Source organism: Ornithodoros turicata, chromosome 2 (genome assembly GCF_037126465.1).
Source record: "Ornithodoros turicata isolate Travis chromosome 2, ASM3712646v1, whole genome shotgun sequence".
Taxonomy (NCBI): Eukaryota; Metazoa; Arthropoda; class Arachnida; order Ixodida; family Argasidae; genus Ornithodoros; species Ornithodoros turicata.
In genome coordinates this window covers 149,200,299-149,225,445 of record NC_088202.1, presented here as the reverse complement: position 1 = coordinate 149,225,445, position 25,147 = coordinate 149,200,299, and the positions used below count along the sequence as shown (strand labels likewise).

The window sequence follows — 25,147 nt, the reverse complement described above, 5'->3', positions numbered from 1 at the left end:
GGGCTTCTGTTCCTTCCTGTTTATGGAACCAATCATGCATTCCCTGGGCAATGCTACTGTCTTTTCAACGCACGATTGTTGGTTCTTACAGATCGGAATTACCCACAAGGATGTCCCACAGAAAGACTTTACCTGTCATTAGGGGTTTGTTGGAGTTCGTACGGATGGCTTTCTTATCTGTCTCACTCGCCTAGCCCGTTTCCAGCGGTTGACGGATGCCGTACTGGGAGATGCGAAATATAATTTCGCGGTGGTGTACACAGATTGTATGGAGTAATCTCCACAACTTTTCGGGGATGAAGCGTCCTTCGCCAAGTCCATCGCCTAGGATTATCCTTCTGGGCCGCATCCTGGGCGGCGGACCATCCTGTCCTGGCGATGATAAGCTGTATAGGATTGTAGTAGAAATTAGGAGAAAGTAGCGCAAATGGAATATCTCCCTCTCTATGCAGTTAAAACGTTCGATGGCTGTTTCAGCTGAAAACTCGAAGAAAGGGCGACGAGGCAGTCAGTTGGAGAACAAAATGCAATAGCTTTACTTACAGAGAAAGCGTGAGAGGAGAAAAGACATTGTTTTGAGTCGGCTCAGGTTACAGTTCAGGAACGAGCGTCGTCGCAGCTTAGCTCACAGTATTTAGTGACTCTACTCACAGTGGGGGAAAAGGGAGACTTGTTTTGTCAACAGGTGCAGTTTCCGGTAACGTCAAACCCTGGCAGCGCTTTATAGGTATATATGGTTGGTATTTATTAGGGATGGACCAACCGTATGTCCTCGAATCCTATAGGTTAGGGATTCGAGATTCGCGTGCCCAAAGCGGCGAATCGAATCTCTCTCGAATTCACCAACCACCTAGCTTCGTTCCTTTCTTTTAAAACTTGAGCCTTCAGAGTCAGCCGAAAGCCTGATTGGCCTGCTCCGAATCGCAGTGCCCAAAACGGCGAGTCGAATCTCTTTCAAATTCACCAACCACCTAGCTTCGTTCCTTTCTTTTTAAAACTTGAGCCTTCAGAGTCAGCCGAAAGCCTGATTGGCCTGCTCCGAATCGCAGTGCCCAAAACGGCGAGTCGAATCTCTTTCGAATTCACCAACCACCTAGCTTCGTTCCTTTCTTTTTAAAACTTGCGCCTTCAGAGTCAGCCGAAAGCCTTATTGGCCTGCTCCGAATCGCAGTGCCCAAAACGGCGAGTCGAATCTCTTTCGAATTCACCAACCACCTAGCTTCGTTCCTTTCTTTTTAAAACTTGAGCCTTCAGAGTCAGCCGAAAGCCTGATTGGCCTGCTCCGAATCGCAGTGCCCAAAACGGCGAGTCGAATCTCTTTCGAATTCACCAACCACCTAGCTTCGTTCCTTTCTTTTTAAAACTTGCTCCTTCAGAGTCTGCCGAAAGCCTGATTGGCCTGCTCCGAATCGCAGTGCCCAAAGCGGCGAGTCGAATCTCTTTCGAATTCACCAACCACCTAGCTTCGTTCCTTTCTTTTTAAAACTTGCTCCTTCAGAGTCTGCCGAAAGCCTGATTGGCCTGCTCCGAATCGCAGTGCCCAAAGCGGCGAATCGAATCTCTTTCGAATTCACCAACCACCTAGCTTCGTTCCTTTCTTTTTAAAACTTGCTCCTTCAGAGTCTGCCGAAAGCCTGATTGGCCTGCTCCGAATCGCAGTGCCCAAAGCGGCGAATCGAATCTCTTTCGAATTCACCAACCACCTAGCTTCGTTCCTTTCTTTTTAAAACTTGCGCCTTCAGAGTCTGCCGAAAGCCTGATTGGCCTGCTCCGAATCGCAGTGCCCAAAAGCGGCGAGTCGAATCTCTTTCGAATTCACCAACCACCTAGCTTCGTTCCTTTCTTTTTAAAACTTGCTCCTTCAGAGTCTGCCGAAAGCCTGATTGGCCTGCTCCGAATCGCAGTGCCCAGAAGCGGCGAGTCGAATCTCTTTCGAATTCACCAACCACCTAGCTTCGTTCCTTTCTTTTTAAAACTTGCTCCTTCAGAGTCTGCCGAAAGCCTGATTGGCCTGCTCCGAATCGCAGTGCCCAAAGCGGCGAGTCGAATCTCTTTCGAATTCACCAACACCTAGCTTCGTTCCTTTCTTTTTAAAACTTGCTCCTTCAGAGTCTGCGAAAGCCTGATTGGCCTGCTCCGAATCGCAGTGCCCAAAGCGGCGAGTCGAATCTCTTTCGAATTCACCAACCACCTAGCTTCGTTCCTTTCTTTTTAAAACTTGCTCCTTCAGAGTCTGCCGAAAGCCTGATTGGCCTGCTCCGAATCGCAGTGCCCAAACGGCGAGTCGAATCTCTTTCGAATTCACCAACCACCTAGCTTCGTTCCTTCTTTTTAAACTTGCTCCTTCAGAGTCTGCCGAAAGCCTGATTGGCCTGCTCCGAATCGCAGTGCCCAGAACGACGAGTCCGAATCTCTTTCTAGTTCACCAACCACCTAGCTCGTTCCTTTAAAACTTAGCGCCTTCAGAGTACTGCCGAAAGCCTGATTGGCCGCTCCGATCGCAGTGCCCCAAAGCGCGAATCGAATCTCTTTTCAATTCACCAACCACCGAGCTTCGTTCCCCTTTCTTTGTAAACTTGCTCCTTCAGAGTCTGTCTGCCGAAAGCCTGAGTGCCTGCTCCGAATCGCAGTGCCCCGAACGACGAGTCGAATCTCTTTCGAATCACCAACCCCTAGCTTCGTTCCTTTCTTTTTAAAAACTTGCCCTTCAGAGTCTGCCGAAAGCCTGATTGGCCTGCTCCGAATCGCAGTGCCCAAATGGCAGTCGAATCTCTTTCGAATTCACCACCACCGAGCTTCGTCCTTTCTTTTAAAACTTGCGCTTCAGAGTCTGCCGAAAGCCTGATGGCCTGCTCCGAATCGCAGAGCCCAGAATGGCGAGTCGAATCTCTTTCGAATTCACCACCACATAGCGTCGTTTCCTTCTTTTTAAAACTTGCTCCTTCAGAGTCTGCCGAAAGCCTGATTGGCCTGCTCCGAATCGCAGTGCCCAGAATGGCGAGTCGAATCTCTTTCGAATTCACCAACCACCTAGCTTCGTTCCTTTCTTTTTAAAACTTGCGCCTTCAGAGTCTGCCGAAAGCCTGATTGGCCTGCTCCGAATCGCAGTGCCCAGAATGGCGAGTCGAATCTCTTTCGAATTCACCAACCACCTAGCTTCGTTCCTTTCTTTTTAAAACTTGCTCCTTCAGAGTGTGCCGAAAGCCTGATTGGCCTGCTCCGAATCGCAGTGCCCAAAGCGGCGAATCGAATCGCTTTCGAATTCACCAACCACCTGGCTTCGTTCCTTTCTTTTTAAAACTTGCGCCTTTAGAGTCTGCCGAAAGCCTGATTGGCCTGCTCCGAATCGCAGTGCCCAAAGCGGCGAATCGAATCTCTTTCGAATTCACCAACCACCTAGCTTCGTTCCTTTCTTTTTAAAACTTGCTCCTTCAGAGTCTGCCGAAAGCCTGATTGGCCTGCTCCGAATCGCAGTGCCCAGAACGGCGAGTCGAATCTCTTTCGAATTCACCACCACCTAGCTTCGTTCCTTTCTTTTTAAAACTTGCGCCTTCAGAGTCTGCGAAAGGATTGGCCTGCTCCGAATCGCAGTGCCCAGAACGGCGAGTCGAATCTCTTTCGAATTCACCAACCACCTAGCTTCGTTCCTTTCTTTTTAAAACTTGCTCCTTCAGAGTCTGCCGAAAGCCTGATTGGCCTGCTCCGAATCGCAGTGCCCAGAACGGCGAGTCGAATCTCTTTCGAATTCACCAACCACCTAGCTTCGTTCCTTTCTTTTTAAAACTTGCTCCTTCAGAGTCTGCCGAAAGCCTGATTGGCCTGCTCCGAATCGCAGTGCCCAAAACGGTGAATCGAATCTTTCGAAACCACAAACCACGTTTGATTGTTTCTTTTTAAAATCTCCACTGGGATTCGGATTAGGCATTGGAGGCTTTCGGCAGAATCCGAACGCGCCAGTTTTAAAAAGAAACGGACAAACGTGGTTGGTGGATTTGGATCGAATTCACCAACCACGTTTTCTTTTTAAAACTGGCGCCTCTGGACTCCGCAGAAAGCCACCCTGATCCGGGGCGCGCCAGAACCGCAGGATAAAGTTACATTCAGTAGTTCTGTGGCAAGAATTCAGACACGCGAGTTTATGTATTTGCTGTAGTGGAGGAACGACATGTTCAATAGATACCCTTTAAAGGGATTGCGTCCTATATGGTATCCCAGATAAAAGTAAAATTGCTCCGATGTGTATCTATACATGAAAGTTTTACAGCGAAGAGGGTAATAGAAGCGGAGAAAATGGACACCGCGAATGCCGAAACTATATAGGATGTGCCAACCGAATCCACGTATCCTAGGCAGGGATCCCAGACGGCGAATCGAATCTTTCGAATCCACAGATAGAGGTCTATTAGACCTCTACCTGTTTGTAACAAATGACGTCATAATGTTCGACAGCGCCACGAGTTTGGTAGAGTGGAACTACGTTCAAAACAACAACGTCGCGCGCGAAAGCCAGGGTCTTGAGGGGATTACGATGGTCTCTGAAAAGGACACCATCTTCGGTCCTATACTTTTCTTTCAATAGGAGGCAGCGAACAATTGCCCCATTCGTGGAATCCAGCTCTCCCTTTCCGATCTGTTTTGGTTTCGGTGTGTCTACCAACGTCATGATGACGTTTCTCGGGTAGAGGTTTATTGGTGCCTCCGGAGTCCGCCGAAAGCCTCATGGGCCGACGGGTGTTTTCTTCTTTCTTCGTTTGCATTGCTCTGGACTGAAAGAGTTCCGACAGGAACTGTTACATTAAATGTTTAAAAGTAACATGGTTTTGCTTTTGATTGTTGCTTTAGCTCTATGAAACTAACTCAGACTCGAGAATTTATGTATTTCTTGTAGTCGATGAACAATGTGTTAAATAAATATGGGTATATTTTCTCCCGAAACTGAACTATTGTTTGTCATTAAAGAAATGTATCACATAGACCTCTACTTGTTTGTAAACAAATGACGTCAACTATGTTGAAAGCTAGTGGCGAACAAGGTCGCGCCCGAAAGCCACGGTCTTGAGGGGATTACGATGGTCTCTGAAAAGGACGCGACCTTCAATAGGAGACAGTGAACAAATGCCCATTCCTGGTACCAAGCTCTCCCCTTCCGATCTGTTTCGGTTTCAGTCTGTCTACCAACGTCATGATAACGTTTCTCGGGTAGAGGTTTATTCTGCTTCAAAACACTTTTCGGTAGATGTTTTTTTCTTTTTTCTTAGCTGTTTAAACTCGTTTTAAAGAAAGGATTCGTAGAACCCTCCTTGGATTTGAATTCGGATTCGTCCCATCGCTAGCCGAAACTCATGCAGCGGTGGTGGTGACGGTGAAAGGGGTCGCCATTGTCGGCCTCACATGGGTGGGCAACGTCACGAGTAATGCCCTGGGGGAATGTGCGTCCTGGGCCGACTTCTAAGGGAACTGTGCCGACATATGTCTGAAAGTGTCTGAGGGAAGCCCAGACAGCACAGCCGGCACCCGGATTCGAAGCAACTCATACGGCTCTGACATCACAGCCCTCGCCGTCGCCAATGAGGCAGCGCACGAGAAGTCACGTGCTTACGGCTACCAATTGGAATGGGCTCAACTCTCAGAGCTCTGTGATATCTGCGCTTTGTTCGGGAGTATGCTCGAAGGCTTCTGTCTCGGTAAGCGCGACACATGGAATTCTTTTTTTCCTCAGTATCCTGGCGTCAGTGCGCCATGATGTAATGAACCAAGCGCGAGCATAATCTACCTCAAGTCGAGACAGATTCCGTTCACCATGTACGATAAGGTTGATGATTGCGGAAAGTATATTGGAGCCGGTTACATTTTCTAACTGGGCAACGCCGATAGTACCAGTCTTCAAGAAAGATATGGGTCCGTGAGAACCTGGGGTGATACAGTGAACTGAGCTTTACTGCTGGGTCGATACCCGCTACCATTGCGGGAGGAGAGTTCTTCTCGAAGCTAGATTTGTACCAAACCTACTTGCAGCTCGAGATGGATAAGTCATCAGATGTGCTCACTCTGAACACGCGCCGAGGCCTGTACGGCGTTAAAAGACTACCATATATAGCATCTCTGAGGCTCCGGGAATATTTTAGACATTTATGGAGAACCTGCTTTCTGGGATATCTGGGGGTCGCTGCTTTATTAGACGACATAATCATCAGCGGACACATCGTGCAAGAACACGATGAGAGAATGTGTCAAGTTTTGCCCAGGCTAAGTCAAGCAGGACTAAAGCTAAACGAGAAAACGTTTGTTTTCCTGACGTCCACTACGAAGTGAAACGCCCATGGTTCCTTCCTCAGCACCAGGCCAGAAGCCAGTATGGCAGCCGGGTCGAGTCATCTCGATTGTAGGACGGTTTTCAACCCCGTTGCCTCGTGAACCAACTGGACTGCACATCTCTGGCGGACAGTATGTAGCACGACGACTACTGGATGTTCAACTCGTCGTTGGAGACGTTAAGTCCGCGTAGCTCATACGAAGCTGTGGTCTCCGCGCAACCAGATACATCGAAGCGGAAGAGCCATGTCCGGGACACGACTCGGGTCGACTCGTCCAAGAACAAGACCCATGCCCTATGGTGTTTCGGACACTTAAACTATTCGCAGAAAATATTTAATTTGTTGTAAACTAAGGGGGGGGGGGAGGAATTACTGTCCTGATCATCTGCCGTGGCGCAATCGATATCAGGTTTATCGTACGCTATATCCACCCAGGTGATGCCCTTTCCCCGTGTATGCCTCACCGAGCATTCGAGCCGGGTGTTCTTTTCTTTTGTAAGCTGCTCAGCGGTGTGCGAGCGCTGTTCGTCGTAGTACAAGCATGCAGTGGCGTAGCCACGGGGGGCTAAGGGTGGCTTGACCCCCCCCCCCTACCTGCCACGGACCGACCCACGCAAATGGTGCAAATCCGAGGAGAACATAATATATGGAGGTGGGAGGGGGGACAGAGTGACGACCACGAAAGTTCTTGCAGTTCATGGCGTCTATCTAAGCAGCACTCTTGAATGTTTTCAAAGTATACAGCTTTTCAAAATACTTCCAATCTCGTGACACCACCTCATTGGTCATGACAGCCTATACATGTAATCGTATTGTGAACGCTGCGGAGCTTCTTTTTTTTTTTTTTTTTTGCATTTGCATTTGCATTTTGCAGTGTTCCCCCTCCAAGGGGGGGCGAGTTTTCGTGTCGAGCCCCCCCTACCTTGGAGGTCTGGCTACACCACTGCAAGCATGTACGGCACTGAGTAAAGGAGTCCGTACACGGCGCTCGTATTTTCTCTTTTCTGCTCTTAGACAATGGAGAGAAACACCTGGTACAGCCACCTGTGTTCGAGCTGCGAAAATTTACAGCCAAGCGAAATATTTATTTGGTGAGTCGAGAAAACCTTTACTATATTTGCATTTCTACTATCTGGATTTCTACCCACCTACGTTTACTATATTAATTAATAATTTGTAATAAGTAGTTTGTGAAACCCTGTTTGCTTTGATTGAAACCAAGCCTGACTGTACGAGACCGTCCCTTTAATATGTCTTCCAGTAACTGAATTCGCCTTGATTGGTGATATTCTTTAGGAGAACTTACCTCATTACGAGAGTGACTAAACGTTCCATTCAAAGCTGATATTCTAGAACACAGTTGTTTGCGTCGGCTGTGTATTAGCCATTCATACGCTGCTTGCTCCAGAAAGTCTCGTTCGAAACCGGCTGTTCGTATGGTCTGAGGTAATAGTTGTCGCATATGTTGTGCCAATGTTGCGAGTTACTAATAATTAATTGGAATCAGTACAAAGTTGAAATACCTCGAGGCAGAGATATGGCTGTGAAATCGCTTCACCAAGTATTTAAGAAGATGGAACGTACATAAATGAGTCTATATCAATATATTGTTAGGTGGAAACTGAATGCATTGGATGATTGTCAAGGACATGCGACCGCGAGGAGCGCGGGTGAAGATAAAGGTGACGAATATGATGATCCCCAAGAACACATTGACATCCTTGGGATAGCCTAGGCGCATCATTCACGGACGGGGTGACGTCCTCAGGAGGGTCAAATTTGATCCTCAAATCGTCCTCAATGTGTCAATTTGGCACTATACCGCGTCCCCACAGTATACTCAGAATGTTCACAGCCCATCCTTAATGACAATTTTAGGACAGTGTGATGGCACATCAGGGACAAACTCTAGATTCCTTTTACTGTACCCTGTTTGTTTTTTGTCTGAGACCACTACATTCTGTTTCTCTTATTACTGTCCATCTGTCTTGATAAGCTGCCGCTATGATGTCCAGCTGTTCGTCTTTCTCCAACGGACAATGAGCAGGGCTAAAAAAAAAAAGACAAGAGAAGAAATATAAAAGATCAACAAAAAAAGCTTGCCAGGCACACAAAGTCCGAGAAATTCACTTCGGGAGGTACCGAAGCTCCTTTCCGAAAAGAAAACAGATACTATTTATTACTTGTTACGCGACCTTCTGTGAATCCGATAGTCTTGCTAGCCTCGCACTCCTCAACACAAACGGTGAGCTGTCAGAGTTTAATTCGATTACAGAAACAAACAATGTTGAAGAGGGGAATTGCTTCAAGTATCAACTCTCCCTTACAGCGAAGTCCATGTTTTCTTACTGCTGTTGGTTTGAGGCATAAGGGTATGGCATTCGAAAGTCAGAAACAGTGCGTCAGAATCGCGCTTTTGCCTAAGTTCCACGATAAATGCTCCATGTCATGGACAGTCACCCTTTTTGGTGGAGAAATGTTTCCTTTCTTTTTCTTTTTCTGGAAAATGTCATTACCCCTAAGGTTGGCCCGAAAAGCAAAACAAATGTGTCACTCAATATTTGGGGAGTCTTAGCAGGTAAACTGAAAGTAAAGTAATATTCCCGTCCGTCTAGCGTCCACTAGGGGCGGACACAGGACGTACCTGAATGACTCTTCACGGAAAATTCATGAGGGTCATCCTCAGGACGCTCTGGGGACAGACATCGAAGGACGAGGACACGATCACACTGTGGGGACATCCTGAGGACCATGTGTGTTCTTGGAGATATGATGCAGATGAGGCTATTGCGTCGGCACAATACGATGATAATGTTTTGGAGCTAAAATGGAATGTCTAACATATCATTATGTGTTGTTCAGTTCAGACTAGCCGGAGCAAATGAACTTTTCAAGCTTTTCTATACGAGTTGAGCGAGGAAATGTTTGTCTACTACAATGCCCACCTGCTGCTTTGCCGAGCAGGCATAGAAATGGCTATATACACCGGTAGTTGCAGTTGTGTATAGCAGGTAAATATGCCGGCTTGTCCCGTGCCGCGCGCTTTCGTGAGATCGCTGACTCGAAGATTTCACATTATAAACGTGTCCGAATACCTTCGCTTTTCGACATTGCTGCTTGGCAAATCACAACAATTTACTTAGGACACTCTACACCGCACCCAATAACGCGCAAACATATGTGAACCATACCGACCAAGCGACATTCAGACAATGCACATACGAGGGTGGTTCCATAAGTTTCCGGCACGAGGTAGAAAATGCGCGCGAATTTGAAAATGCGATTAAGGACGCGTGGCGCCATCTGTTGGAGGGCCGGAGCACCACCCTCAACCCTCTCCATGCTTTTGTCGGTTGGAGAGCGGCATTTCAAACAGCCAGGGTGCATTCTTCAGTTAAAATGGAAAAAAATCGAGTACCGCGCTGTGATAAAATTCTTGACAAAAGAGGGACTTTCGCCTAAAGAATTAAAGCGCGACTGGACAACGTGTACAGGGAAGCCTCTCCGTCGTACGCAACGGTAAAAGACTGGGCTAAGCAGTTTCGACTGGGGCGAGAGTCCATTGAAGATGATCCACGCGATGGTCGTCCAGTGGAAGTGGTGACACAAGAAAATTTGTCTCTTATCGAGGAGGAAGTGCTGAGCGACAGGCATCTGAAGGTGAAGGAAATCTCAGAAAGGCTGGGGCTTTCCAAAACAACTGTTTTTCGCATCATCGGCGAGGGCCTTCACATGAAAAAGGTCAGTGCGAGATGGGTGCCACGACTTCTCTCGTCAGTTCAAAAGCGTCGTCTGTGCCAAAGAGCTTTTGGAGCTCTGTCAAGAGAACGAAGAAGAAATATTGAAGTCAATTGTCACAGGGGATGAGACTATGGTGCTCTACTATGATCCCCTTTCGAGAAAGGAGTCGATGGAATGGTGCAAACCAGGAGAAGCACCCCCAAGAAAATCCAGGTCACACAATCCACAAAGAAGATCATGGCAACAATATTGCCACGAATCATCATCGCGAAACTTCCAGGGCAGGCACGAAACGGTATATCTCATCCCGGCGCATGCTGAAGAAGAAGCAAGAAGCTTCCAGACACATCGCCTGCTCTCTGGCAAACGCACGTGCTGTTTCTAGACTTTTCGGCGCGACGCTTAAATGCTTGTGCGCTCCAAGCTGGTGCATTCATTCTTTGGACTCAGTTGTGTTCAGAGAGCTATCACTCTTGTGTTTTGCTACCAAGTAGTCTAATAAACCGTTCTCTGTTTATTCGACGACTCGCCGACCCATTTCCCTTCGTGACAATATTTTGGGATTGTCACGGGATCCTCCTCATCGACTCCTGCACCGACTGCGAGACGCCATCAAGGAAAAGAGGCGCGGCAGGTTGAGTCGAGGTGTCCGGTTGCTCCAGGACAATGCCCCTGTCCACACGGCTTCTGTTGCCAAGGCTGCACTGAAGGAGTGCGGATTCGAAGAAATCCACCACCTTACAGTCCAGACTTGGCACCGAGTGACTATTTCCTGTTCTCAAACTTGAAGAGGGATCTCAGAGGACCGAGATTTCAAAACGATAGTGAGGTGCAAGGGGCAGTTTTCCAGCATTTTGCGGACAAAACTTGGGACTATTTTTTCAAGGGTATAAGAATGCTGGTTGAAAGGTGTCAAAAGTGCATTTGCCGACAACGGCAAGCCCTTTCACCACCACCACCACCACCTGAAGCCGCACCTGTCGCTTCAGAAGACACTCAACGATACATTTTCGCAACCTTTGTAAACGCAGAAATCTTTTATGATAGCAGTCGTCCAGCTGCTGTAAGTGAACTCTCTAGTCATATATAGCCTGCCTTCTGCATCCTTCTGTGTAGGTATATTGCATGACGAGTTTTCACGGCATCGAGTGCGCAGAGCACACAATTCAATTCAAGGTTCCGTTGCATTTTTTCAAACAAATTCCAAGTGCTTCGGGAGCGAGTGAGAAAGCACGCAGTGGCGTTGACTGGGTGGGTTCGACAGACTACACAGTTTATTGAGCTTCACAAGGTTGCGCGCTACATCATTCATGGAGTCGTGTTGAAGCTTCCTGTTTTAAATGTACTCAAAAAAGGGTATACCTCAAGGGCCCAGGGGTAACCCTTAAAAAAGTAACCCAGTTATACAGTACTTTCATAAAAATGTATCCGATATACTCAAGATGAAGTACCTCAGTACAAGTAACTCGGTTTCTTGTACCCTAGACTTTTCATTGAGCTTCATTTGGATTGCTGGGAAAGTTCAACGAGATAACCGTGACATACCCATTGGTACCTGTTTGGGCACCTTCAGGAAGTGGGGCTACCGAAAAGGGACCCACCACACACCATCTTTTTTTTTATTCCGCCTTAGCGCCGCGAAGCAACTGTAGCTATGAGCGGCGTACAGACGTGCACAGATGAAGCGAGGACAGCAGGAAGGATGGGGGACTGGGGGGTTAGTAGTTAGGGGGACAGTGTACGTCCTGGGCCGACTTCAGGAGGAGCTGTGCCGACAACACACACACCATCGTCCAAGAAGAAAGGAACACCCGTGGAAAATATAATAATGTGGCTAAATACGGGGTTTATTGCGCAGCGTCCTTTGAGAACTTCCTCCTTTGGAGTTACATAAACGCTTTTAGGTGGGTCAGCTGGTGTTGGGATATACTTCGGCCACCTGGGCACCCCTCCCCTCCGATATGGAATGGACCTCTCCGTGCTCCCTGGAACTTTTACTTTTACAAATGGCCTATAGAATTATTTTACGATGGCTTCAACTGAAAAGAAAAAAACACCCAAATGTTAGCGACAAGCGGAAAATACTTTTCTTATCTCTCATACCGGCTAAAATAGAGCACCGTAACGAAAGGCACACATAGCCAGACAACGGCATTTTGTTCTGCTATTACCCGACAGGAAATCCTGCTACACGGGTCCAGCTCCAGCTAGCCAACGCTATTGTGTTCATTTTGTTTGCCTCCTTTATTAAGTGTTTGTTTTGTTCAGTCATTTCTACGCATCTGGAATACGTCAGAAAGCGAGTGTTGGTTGAACCGTTGCATGGTTGAACAGCATCGTTTGTCGTCTGTGTCGGAGCCACTGATCAGTGGTCAGAGCCGTCGTCGGTTGTGTCCTTGTGGAAGATGCAGAATATAATACAATTAATGTAATGTAGCATAATAATTTCTGCAGTCAGTTTGAAAGTATTGTTATAGAAAGCATTTATAGGTCACGAAGGTTCGTTATAAGTGGAACAGAAACCGAAACCAAATTGGACAGCAGGTGACGTAGTTGATCTCATTTCTCTCTCTCTTTCCTCTCTTTCTTATTATTTTTTTCGTCTTCGTGTGTAATGCAATGGAGCAAGCTTGCGAATGAAACCGTTCGTTCTGGGCCAGACAACACAAAAAATAGTGATTCCAGTCATTTCGTGTGCAAAGAGAGGATGATAAAAGAATTAGCGCTACGATGAAGTGTGCGACAGATAAGCGACACGGCTTCCCACAGTATCAGTGTATCAGTGCTCCGTTTCTGTGTGTGGGCAAATGTTTAATGAGTGGTATTTTGCCCAGCTACGTTTCACGGCCATGACCACGGAAGTATGATACGGCTAAGATTTGGGACAACGATCCTTCAGGTCCGGAGGGCAACCGCTTGCGTTGGAGCTGCTTGTCTTCTCTTCGCATTTACATTTGTGTATATTTTCTTCGGAAGGCTTCTACCCACAGACCTCTCGAAATGGTCCCCGGACAAGGTACCCTCATATGTCGTCCGTTTAACAGTCGACATTTTTCTCAATATATTGATGAAATGTTACACAGCTAGATCTGAAAGTGTTTTTCTCTTCGAAGCTGCGCTTTACTTTCCCCTCATTACACGAGCTGCCCCAGTTTATTACTATTTCATTTTATTTCATTCGCGTCAAATATTGGAGTATCATCCTGTTCCTCGCACAAATCAACGCCCGCGGAATTATTACAATAGAATAAACGTGGCATATTTTTTTGGCGTACGCCGACGCACAGGTGGATGTCGTGGCACTGGAGAAACGTCTGGAACACCTGGAGCAAGAGCTTCGGCAGAACCACCAGACTCTGGGTCAGATACGGGATACGGTGAGGGACCTGTTGCGTGATGGGGGCGTTCCATGGCGTGTGGGCCACCGTCCTCACACCACGAATGCCTCACGACAGATTGTCACCGTTCCACCGGCAGACTGCATCTTCGGGACCTTACCTCCGGCCAACACGGACTTCAACGTGAGTCTCGTCTTCGAGGCTTCAAAGCGAACAATTGGAAGACAAAAACACACATAATACGGTTTATTTTCGCTCTCGTCGTTTCAAGCTGTCACTAAAAGTTGCGCCTCGTTGTCATCTTTCCTCTCTTGTCTGCGTCATTTTGCATTTTGGCGCTCCATTAGTCAAACGCGTCCTCTTCATTTTAGCTCTCTTACTAGGTTGCAGTACATTTCAACAGTCTCGTATTTTAAGTGCAATTAACTCGATTCAGTTTTATGCGAGCCTTTAAATTGCGGAAGACTAAATTTAAATCGTGGAATAAAGGCTGTGCCGATATGGGCAGCCGTACCTATGCCTGTCTGTGGAATTTGAACAGTCGTGTTCGGCTCTCAAAATATTACTGCATCGCGGATAGGACACGGAAAGGTGATGCTCCTCTGCAAGGTTATGTAACCCATACTCTGCTTCCGGCTGTTACAACTTGGCTGTCTGACTGAATTGGCTGTTACGACTTGACACGTGACATTATGCTGCGTGGTGGCGCCGCAGTATTTCTCCTGGCGCACTATAATGTCTCATAATCTCCAATGGCATATTGGGTTGACGGACTAGATTTCTTTTCCTTCTTAAGTTGAACACGACTGTAGGTGATTAAGGATAATTTCAACTAGTAAAATTCCCAAGTAAAATTTCAACTAGTTTTAACTCAATTGACACAGAGAGGAAATTTTCGTTCGAACATACAGAAAGCTATGTTACGTGATTCTTAATGCGCATTTCTGGACACAAATGTCACTCGCTGAAAAAGTTTCCATCCAATTTTACTTTAAAAAAATGATTTTTTGCCACGCGTGTAATCATTTTTGATGTTCCAAGTTGCCACTCCTCCCAGATCTTGATCTCTTACTCCAATACTGCCTTGAGTGCAGGGATTAAATGACAATGGGACTCGGGCCTTTTCCTTTATGGACTTCTCTTGCCTGGAGTTACGCCATATTATCGTTACCCGTATGGGAAACTAATTCCCGTCCCACGACAGAAAGAGGACCAGCGCAACAAAATGAACAAAAACGAGGTTTGTTTTACTTACTGGGAGCGAAAATATGGATTCCAACCAGTCTTGTCCAGCTGAACCAAAACAGCCACTTCCCACAAGTGTAGTGTGTTTATATCCAGCGAGCCCTAACCCAACTTAACCTAACCAAACCCAAATTAACCTAATCCAACCCAACCTAACCTAACCTAGATGAGAGCAGTACAATGCATGTTTCTGTGTTGAGAAGTGTGGCAAATACAAAAATGGGGGTCATCGATGCGCTTATTAGCAGACCGCGGATATCCATGTTTTCCGTGTCTCATCTTTCCTGTGTGTGCCCCACTTCCAACAAGAAACATCTCCGTGTTTGAGGCCGCATGTTGCCATAGTGCCACTCGGGTTAGTACGTGTTTGGGTTTACGTTGCGCGTCTTTGCATAAATGTGTACTCAGACCACCAAGATGTGAGGAAAGTTTAAACCTTTGCACCGCATTTGGGGCTCCCAATATCGCAATGACAGTGGCCGAGGGGGACAGTGCTAGTGCAGGTCCTGGATGAGCTTCAGTACGTAGTGAAGCGTTTCCGTTGAAGTGACCTTAGGTAGCCGAGTAAAACATAACTCATAAACATTATTGGGCTTCATCCTGAGGATGGACTTAGACCACAGGAAGTCATGGCGTATGCTTGGTACACACAGATAGAAATGCAAATGTGAACTTTTCAAGTGGCCGTTGTTGACGAATAGGGTTCTTCGCGGGTTAAACCAGATTTTTTACTATCGTTCCCCCCCGAACACGTTTTCGAGTGTTCGGGTAGAACCCCCGATATCTTCCTAAAATCCTTGCATTCCTTAAACTTGTCGATCTCTGCAAACCGTCACCCCTGGGATGGGAGGAGGCTTCAAAAATTATTTGCTCCGCTACTAATACTTTTTTATAACTTGCTTCTTGCGTTCCTAGAGCATGATACTTCCTTCCAGCATTCACTGTACAACTTTCTGTGCTCTACCATTTTTGTTATTTACGTTTAATGCTGCCGTATTTTCGCCAGAGTCGCATCTTCGCATATTTTTCCCTCCCATTATTGCGTTTAACCTCTCAACGAAACTTCTTTGGCTTTGTAGTACCCATTCGTATCTCAAAATTAAAAATTTTTGGACTGACTAAAAGGGACATTTCTTATGGAATGACCCCTTGTCAATTCCCCCCAGTAATGCTCCCCCCAGAGCATCGAAATAAACTGTTCAGTCCAAGCAGTAGCTAATCTTACCGCACGCTGTTATGAAGCATGGGTTGAGTTTTGCCGAATAATCCCTATACCCTCTTACTTCTCAAAATCGTTTTCAACAACTGGTGGTCTCGAATAAAATATTTTAATCGTTTGCAGCATGTTCTACAGCAAAGAAACTGTCACATACTTGAGAGAATTCCCTACAGCTCCCCAGAATTTGTGAGACTGCCCAATACTTTTACCCTCCCCCCTCTTGTACCCCCAGAGGTCACTTTCTGGGAAACTACCGACGTACTTACACAATTGACAAACCTGAGACACCCTTGGTAATAATTTTTAGGTGTAGCTAAAATGTAAATAAATGGCCCAAAGTATGTTCTTACTTCTCATTAACCTTTTTAACGAAGGCAAGACATTTGAGAAGGGGCATGGAGCCCTGCTTTGCTTAATATTCACGGAGCACTTTAATCGGGAAAGCGTGTCTTATTGATTCAGTTTGCAACTCTAAGCAGTGCGCAGCCAAATTTTGGACGTCATTGGAAACAGTTGAGCAGATAAGAGCACATTAATCCTTCAACTTGAGAGGATTCAGAACCGCACGGCTCGTGTCATCCTATCGAACTTCAACAGAACAGTGAGTGTTACATCTATGAAGGCTTCATTATCACTACATCGGAAACGGAGGTGCCTCACTCTTTTTCGCGCCATTTATTTTCACAATCCAATACTAAAAGAACATTTGCTCACTGCACCCTGGTTTATCTCATCGCGTATTGATCACCAATATAAGGTGGGAATACCGATTTATTATCTAACTCTTTTGTACCCCGAACAAGTTTGGACTGGAACCACCTCCCGTCTTCAGCGATGTGTATTAGCCCTTGCCAATTTTCAATTGTGCATCGCTAATTTCATATAACCACTCTCCTCTGTAGTGCTTGGCCTTGAGGGTATAAATAAATAAATAAATAAATAAGAGGGCGTTATCTAATTTCGCTTATTTCCAGATAGCGTTAATGAAAAATGTCGGGTGAAAATGTCCCATAAAACTTGGAAGCTGAAAATTTCGGCTGTGGACCCAAATATAGTAGATGGTTTCATTGTGACAGATGTACGAGGTGTACGAGAAGTTGTCCTTCGACAACCCCAATGGAGGTGTCTGGAAGCAAGGGTGGGACCTCCAGTATTTGGCTGACCAATGGACTCCAGAGAAGAAGCTCAGGGTGATCGTCGTTCCTCATTCGCACAACGATCCTGGTACATACTTTCCTCTCCCTTTTAACTCATGATGAGTGTGTGTGTCATCACCAGGGATGGCCAGTAGTTAACTACTAGTTAAACTACCTGATTGTAGTTAAAAAGCAGTTATCAACTACTTGCTGAAATGTAGTGTGCAACTACTAGTTAAACTACTATTTCGAGTAGTTGACTACAGTAGTTAGGTTACTGCAGGCGCCAACTACTTCCGATTTTGCCGCAAGCTTCACGGCAGGATTGCGCTTCCAACTTTTACCTTGAGCTACTTCTTTGATGAGAACGGAGGTGCAGAGCACTCTTATCATGCTTGTGATTCATATTTAGGTGTCCAAGAACATGATAGAATGGAATTGGTGTTGATGGACAACGTTAAGTAGTCAGAGATGTAGTTAAAATACATTGCGGTAGTTAAAGAAGTAGTTTTAACTACCTCCCCTGAAACGTAGTTGAACTACTCCATTGCCAAGTAGTTAGTAGTTATAGTTAAACTACTGTAGAAGTAGATCAAAGAGTGATATTAAACGGTAGGAGCAACTTATTTATTTACACATGGTAACGAGACTTTCGTACACGAGACTGCACTTCTTCAGGTTACCAGAAGTGCAGTCTCGTGCACGAAAGTTTCGTTACCATGTGTAAATAAATAAGTTGTTCCTACTGTTTAATATCACTCTTTGATCTACTCATCACCGGCAACGTGACATCGCCTATTTTTCTGTCGTCGTATTCTTATTGTAGAAGTACAGTGAAACCCGCGTATAACGATATTGATGGTGATCGCGAATTTCATCGTTATACGGGGTACATCGTTAAACGAGGGCTGACCGAAATAGCGCGTCCCCGAAAAGTCGCGCGCCACCCCGCGTGTAGCAAAAGAAAAAGAAACAGATGCTAAAAAAAACGCAAAGCTGTGTGACATCGCACTGGCTTGGGAAAACAGCGACCAGAACTCATGGAGGGAACGGACAACTTCTGGCAACACTACACGTCACCATTCCGCAAGTCGGCTTCACCTAAAGCCTGCGTGCTTTAGGGAAAGCTCGCTTTAGAAGTACACTGTCGCGCGACTCGCGGGTGGAAAGCACATGCTGGGCCTTTTGAATCATCTCGCGAATTTGAGCAGCATTGGCCAAATACGGAGACACAAAACCGTTATCACCTACCTCTTTCGCTGACAGTATTGAAAAATGAACAGTCGCTGTCTATTTTCTTGCCTCAATTTTTATTTTGGTTTAATTCTTTTGATACGAATTTCGGATGATACGAATTTTTTCCGCTACCCCGTGAGATGCGTATCATCGAGATTGTAGTGTATCATATCGCGGCGAAAATCGCCGCGAGCTTTCGCGCACGGGACAGCGTCCAACATCGTTATACGAGTACTCGAGCCGCGGTCTCCATCGCTGTACGCGGGTCGTTTCCCCATAGAAACAATGTATATTTTGACGGTAAAATCATAAACCATCGTTGTACGGGGGATATCGTTATACGCGATATCGCTACCCGCGGGTTTTACTGTAGTTAGTGGCCATCACTGGTCATCACAATGGCATGTGTGGTTCGAGCGATGAGAAAAAGAAAAGCTTCTTCTCAGGTTGGATAAAGACATTTGAAAAGTACTACGATGACCAAACGAGGCACATCCTGGACAACATGGTGAGCAAACTTGCGGTGGACCGACGTAGAAAGTTCATCTGGGCGGAAGTGTCATATTTTTCCGTCTGGTTCGAGAACCAGAGCGATGCCATTAAAGCGCAAGTTCGTGGGTGAGTCACAAAAAGAAGCCATTTTACTTTGAGCCTTCTACTTTTTAAAGTGCGATTTTATAGCCGACCTTTTATATTTGCGGACACGAATCGAGCCTGCGTATCTTTTTGACTGCTTTCATGATGAAACGGGTGCAGTTACCTGCAGAACGGTCAACTGGAGATTGTCACCGGAGGCTGGGTCATGAACGATGAGGCTAACACTCACGTATCTGCTATGATAGAACAAATGGTTGAGGGACATCAGTGGTTGAAACACAATGTTGGTGAGCACATCATCTCTGTCTGGCTTATCACCTACAAATGCCTAAAGTGTCTTTCTTTTGGGGCCATGCAGGAGTGAAGCCAAAAAATGGCTGGGCCATCGACCCTTTTGGATTGTCTCCCACGATGGCATATTTACTCAAAAGGATGGGATTCCAAAACATGGTCATACAACGAGTGCACTACTCCATCAAGAAGTATCTGGCTCACGAACGGTCTTTAGAATTCATCTGGAGACAGAGCTGGGGTAACGTCCTCAAAAGCTTCCTCTTTTTGTTCAGCAGAACGTATTATCTATCAACTTTATCTCCACAAAGGCCACCGTAAAACAGCAGTCTGAAACGTCGGAAGACCACTAAATTAAATTTTATTTCGCCGCAACTGTTCTAAAGAAGTCAGTAACTGCGCGATTATATCCGCTTCCATTTGCAGTCAACGGTTGTGCGTGGTCAGCACATTCGTCCTTCAAGTCTGATTCGCTTTGTGGCTGCACAAGCTCTTGCCCACAATTTCATCATCTGTGAACTCCCCGCACGGCTCCAGGCTTTTGCCTATATCAGTGGCAGCATGTCCAAACGCAAACTTACACAGGTAGTGTCCCGAAAGCGACAGCTGTCGCCGTGGCCCCCCATGCAGAAGGTACTCCTTGCGCCATCTCGGCCAGAACTGCAAACACTTCCGCTCCAGGGGGGGATCAAGATCGCACACTTCTAAGGGGGCATACGTTAAAGAAGTACAGAGGGCCATCCAAAAAAAAAATTCAGATTAAGACATCTGATGAAAGTGTGTGTGTTATTATACCGAATAGCGCGAAAGGTTTTGATGTGTGCAATTTGCTTCCTAGAAAAAAACTCACATAAACATAGTAGCTCCACGCCTTCACCCTTAACTCTCCACTCGAGCTATAACGAGGATGAGGAGGTATGATAGCACGTCACCGATGACGGCATAAGGAGACTCGTTCTGGTTTGCCGGTCAGTGAGGGTCAGCGCCTTGTCCCTTTGCCGCCGTAAACCTGTTTTGCCAGTTTTCCCAGAGAATTGGGGATAGAAGGAGCGGCCGAAGCATTACCGAGCAAGGAGAAAGGCTTTATCAGAACCCCGAACAGCCAAGTAGCAGACGACATTTCTCTAGGCCAATCAGCGAGCGTTCTCCTTATAGCGTCAGCGCGAGGTTCCAGGCAGATCACAGGCTGGTACTGCTCTTCACCACCGTTGCGCACGGTCGCTTTTTGCGGCGTATTTTAAATTCAATTTCCGCGATAATTATGACTCTGTGGTGCATCTTACTGGCCTACTTAACAGTTTTATAGGAAGAAAACTGGGTGTTAAAAATGACTTCTGTGCTACTTTAATGGCTGACAGTTGATGATAGACTCAATCTGACAGGGCGCGGTCGTTAAACCTTCCAATTTGAAACACCGTCTTCCGAGGCGTCTTCCCGAAGCTTCCTTGACGGAATGGACGATTCTTTCCCCGCCCCACCAGGGAACCAGATCCACTATGGAAATCCACTGAATACGGTTGTCAGTGGTCAAGTCCTGGATATTGGGTGAAGAGATTATTAATAGGAGGCGGGCGGTATGGTGGAAAGCGTGGGGTGTAGGCGTTATCGGACGTCACGAGAGATGACAAACCTTGCCTCGCGTTGCCTCGCATTAGATGAAGGACAGGCGACAAATTCTCAGAAACTGAGAATTTGTCACCCGTCCTTTGTGTTCCATGTCTCTCAGTCCCCTACCACGACGATTTGCCAACCAATCGCGCAGCGCGGAATGTCCTTCAGCCAATCGGCATCTACTATGATTCCTGACGCAGTAGTACCACAAGGTTACGAGATGGAAACACCTTTTTGGAGCCGCGAAGACGGGGAGCTGTGGAGGCCCGGTGGCATCACCTAGGTTTTAGAGCAGTCTCGCCTAGGATTCCAATTACCAGTCCAATCCAAGGGCATAATCCGAAATTCTGGTTTCGAAGTTGCCGCTAAAGTGCCAAAAATGTTCATATTGGTGTTTGTCTGCGAGCGTTTCAGTCCAGAAAATCGTGCCTTCGGATTTGGATCTGACCGAAAAAAACGGTACTCGAAAGTCACAGTCCCCCGTAAGTGTCCGAACTATCGAACGAGCACAAATAATCGGCATCCGAAAAATTAGTTGGCTACTGCGCTTTTTCGCGCGTTGCAGTACAAGTGTATTGTATCTAACTAGCTTTGAGTACAGAATAGATCATTTAGCTTACGAGCACCACAAACAGAAATACCTTTTGTAGCTCTTTTGTGACAGACAGGCCCATATGTGTATTACTTTATCTCGGTGTTTGTTGCGCAGACCACAACCACACAACGGACATCCTGTGTCATATGATGCCCTTCTACAGCTACGACGTTCCACACACTTGCGGACCTGACCCCAAAGTGTGTTGCCAGTTTGACTTCAAGCGGTTACCGGGCAACAAGGTCAACTGTCCATGGCGTGTGGCACCTGTGCCCATCACCGACAAGAATGTCGCTTCAAAGTCAGTGTATTTGCAAAATTGAGACTTTTATCAAACAACACGCTCCACACATTCTCTATACAGAAGTGAATGGACTTTCTATTTATTTATTTATTTATTTATTTATTTATACATATACCCTCAAGGCCCAGAGGGCATTAAAGAGGGGAGTCAGCAGGACACAATGCAAGGTCAAAGCGCAGTAATCAATTGATAAACATGCGGACACAACAAAATGACAATAAACGAGCAACTTCGACAAGAACATATTAGTGAGATAGACGCAACAATATATAATGGCACTATATGTGAAGGAGAAGCTGTTTTTGAATTCTATATTTCTATCTATACTGTATCTATTGTTGCAACGCATGACTGATGCAAATGCTTCCCAAGAAGTGTTCTGCTGAGTCAGAAATTCTGCTCACCGATTAATTACCGAGACAAAAAATATTTTTTCCTGTTCCGGAGTGCTTCCTAAACTCTGCTGCCCTGAGAACCATCAAAAACGTAAAATGTTGCACCTCGCCTTTTCATAATGCCACAAGCTTTTCTATTTCAGTATTTTGAACCGTAATACACGAAACTGACACTGAAACTTTACTCGACACATAAGTGATAGTGAAACAGCTGGGCTTGAAACCGTTGGAAAAAGAAACGCGTGCCAGTAGAAACGATTGTTCCTAATGACTAAACGCAGCTTATTTGTTGTTTGTTGCTTGCTTGTGAGTGCAGTTTGTCAAAACAAATGTGGAGTTTGTAAACAAGCAACTCTCAGTACTGGTTCAGTGTTGAGGTGCGACTTTGTCTTCAAAGATGGCACTATGTCTTCTCCTGTTTGCTGCGAAGGTATTTCTCCAATGGAGAAATGAGACACCCTCGTGTTCCATAAACTTTTGTCCCAGGCTGTACATATGAGCGTTGACTAGAAATTTTTCAAATGCCAATTCTATAATTGGTTTCTGAATCAAATACAAGGTTCTATACACGTATTCGAATTCCGAATGAAATTCATCTTTTTTTCCAAACCAGATATGTTGGAACAGTTCCAAAGCGGCACACATAAGACCGAAAACTGTGCAAGAGGGAGCATACAACAATGATCACTGCTTGATATTTTGATCTGTATGAATATGTCGTGTATGCTACATGCTCTGCCTACACATATTTACATCCGTACATATACCGCGTGTGCATTCGTTCCAGTTGCACAACTACTTGCTTGGTTCTGAAATGATTATTCGTACGCGCAAGGAGTTCATTATTAAGAACTTATCGAAACCACAACTTCACCTTCTGTACGCTCATCGCAGTTGACAGTGTAGAGGAAGAATTGTGCATCTTTAGAAAGAATAAAAGAGTGGAAGGGAAGTGAGGTGCATCATCATAAAAGTACACTACATAGCTGCTGAGTATCTCAGTTGAACACGTCGATCCCTGCAGCTCACCACTCTTTATTGCGGCAGTCCTACTGTTGCGCACGCACGCAGCAGTTGTGAGCTCACACTTACGTAACAGTAGGTCTATGGGGAATTCAGTACAATTTCACATAACAACCTCTAGGCAGAGACATGCATGCTAGGCTAGGCATGCTGTACAAGAGACAGCAAATTATGCCAAAATATCCAGGGATGCTTATTAGCCAAAATAAAAAATCCATGGTGAGATTTCCTCCTCCTGAGCCATGTGAAAATCCTTCCATGACAGAGCAATGGTCCTGCTCGACCAGTATCGCAAGAAAGCGCAGCTGTTCCGCACACGCACGGTTTTGGTGCCACTGGGAGATGATTTCCGCTTCGACAAGGCCAATGAGTGGGACAACCAGTTTTCCAATTATCAACGTCTCTTCGACTATGTCAATTCTCATCCAGAGCTCCATGCTGAGGTTTGTTGCGAAGCCTTTTCTTATTAGGTGTTAAGTATTCTTTACCTTCCATATTCAGGGTTGTTTGCATATACAGTACTCAGCAGTTGTACTAATGCAGCCATTCCCCCGTGAATTTTCCACAAAGTGTCCCGTTCTATGGCCAGATAGACATCCTCTGGAAGAGAGTGTGTAATTAGAAGATCACAGATTACCCAAAATTCATTAATTAACTCTCTAATTAGGGAATTTCGGGCACAAGTGAGAACAGAAAGGGAGACCATCCTCGTTGAAATCAACTCTATCTTTTAAGAATCCAGAAAGAAGCGTGTGCCTGAAACATCCATAGCTGAATTCCGGTATGCAAATGAACCGAAACCGAAAAAGCGTGCCTGAGGAGCGCATCTGGGCCGGGAAGCGCTTTATCTGGCCAGCTGAGCGATACCTACTCCCATCACCTCTATCGTTCCAAATCACTTTGCCCTCTGACATGAAATAAGCGCTGTACTCCCTGCCAGTGATTTCCCCAGAAATTCGCAGCTGGGGGTGGTGCCGAGCTTTCAAGGGGGGTATGCTTGGTGAAATCCACTTACGGAATTTTTCTTAGACACAGAAAGAATCATTTCACGGTGGTGGCATATCAATTGCAGCTTTCCCATTTTATTTGTACATGTTATTGTGTTAAAGCACAGTACGTTAGAATACAGATTCATTATGAATGGCATTTAAACATTAAGATGCATAATCGTACGACCGACAAAGAAAAAAGAACGCACCTTGTCTCGCGAAGCTCAATGAATACCTATAGCAACCGACGGTGAAAACCTTAGGTGAAAAAAGCAGAGTACCTCGCTTGATTGATTTAAGCGCAAATGGTTCTTGATGATCCACATTGAGTTTGCGTGCCTGCACACATTTTTGTTCGTATATGCGCGCAATATATGCATCGAACAGTCACTTTCAAATTATTTTGGACAAATGCATGGTATGATCATCTGCATGGCAGCCCAAGTTTGACAGTAGAGGATGTAATTCGCTGCGTTGGACTCACTACAAGAACGTGTTGGTGGCCGAGCTGGGTGGGTCACCTGAGAAATTTAAAGGGGGTGTTGCAAAAATGCAGGAAGGGTGTACACCCCCCTGGGGGTGTAGGGAAATCCCTGCTCCCTGCATTCCCAGTCCGGTTTCGGTTTGGGCTCATTTGCATATCAAAATTAGGGGATGGATACTTTAAGGCGCATGTGTGTTTCGGGATTTGTTAAATGTGAAATGGCTCGCAACTAGGATAGTTTTTCAATCTGCTATCTCGCTTTTGCAGGAAATCCCCCGATTAAAAAAGTTGGTAGTAATTTTTAGGTAATTGTCATCTTGTAGCTGCACCTTTCTTTGATTGGATGTCTGCATGGCCGTAGAACCCAACTGCAGAAACGACAATGCTGCTCTCATAGCCTGTAAAGGCATTCCGTAGTTCTTAGCTCTCCGTAGCTCTGTAATTCTGTAAAGGCTCCCTGTATATCCGTACATACGTATTCTATGAACATCTGTATGTGTGCGTCTAATGTAAAATAGAGTTGTGTTTTGATGCTTACACGTGTGTCCGTGTGATTACTTGCTTCTGTCTCTCATTGCATCAAAAGGAAATAAGACACTGTTTCCGCGCTCACTTTCATTGTGAAATTT

General features: G+C 45.9%; 1 protein-coding gene across 3 annotated transcripts in view; it reads left to right on the top strand.

Annotated features, from left to right (window-relative positions):
- Positions 1-7,312: 7,312 nt before the first annotated feature.
- LOC135386387 (alpha-mannosidase 2x-like) overlaps positions 7,313-25,147 on the top strand; it is a 42,895-nt gene continuing 25,060 nt past the window's right edge. The window contains exons 1-9 of one of the 3 annotated variants that reach the window (XM_064616286.1): positions 7,313-7,405; positions 12,890-13,071; positions 13,343-13,576; positions 16,934-17,081; positions 18,676-18,847; positions 18,986-19,113; positions 19,185-19,358; positions 21,438-21,624; positions 23,311-23,488. In XM_064616286.1, coding sequence (XP_064472356.1) covers positions 12,919-13,071; positions 13,343-13,576; positions 16,934-17,081; positions 18,676-18,847; positions 18,986-19,113; positions 19,185-19,358; positions 21,438-21,624; positions 23,311-23,488 — 1,374 coding nt within the window. In that variant the 5' untranslated portion in view covers positions 7,313-7,405; positions 12,890-12,918. Of the gene's footprint in view, positions 7,406-12,649; positions 13,072-13,342; positions 13,577-16,933; positions 17,082-18,675; positions 18,848-18,985; positions 19,114-19,184; positions 19,359-21,437; positions 21,625-23,310; positions 23,489-25,147 lie in introns of those variants that run through there. The other 2 variants (XM_064616287.1, XM_064616285.1) reach the window with 2 other exon arrangements.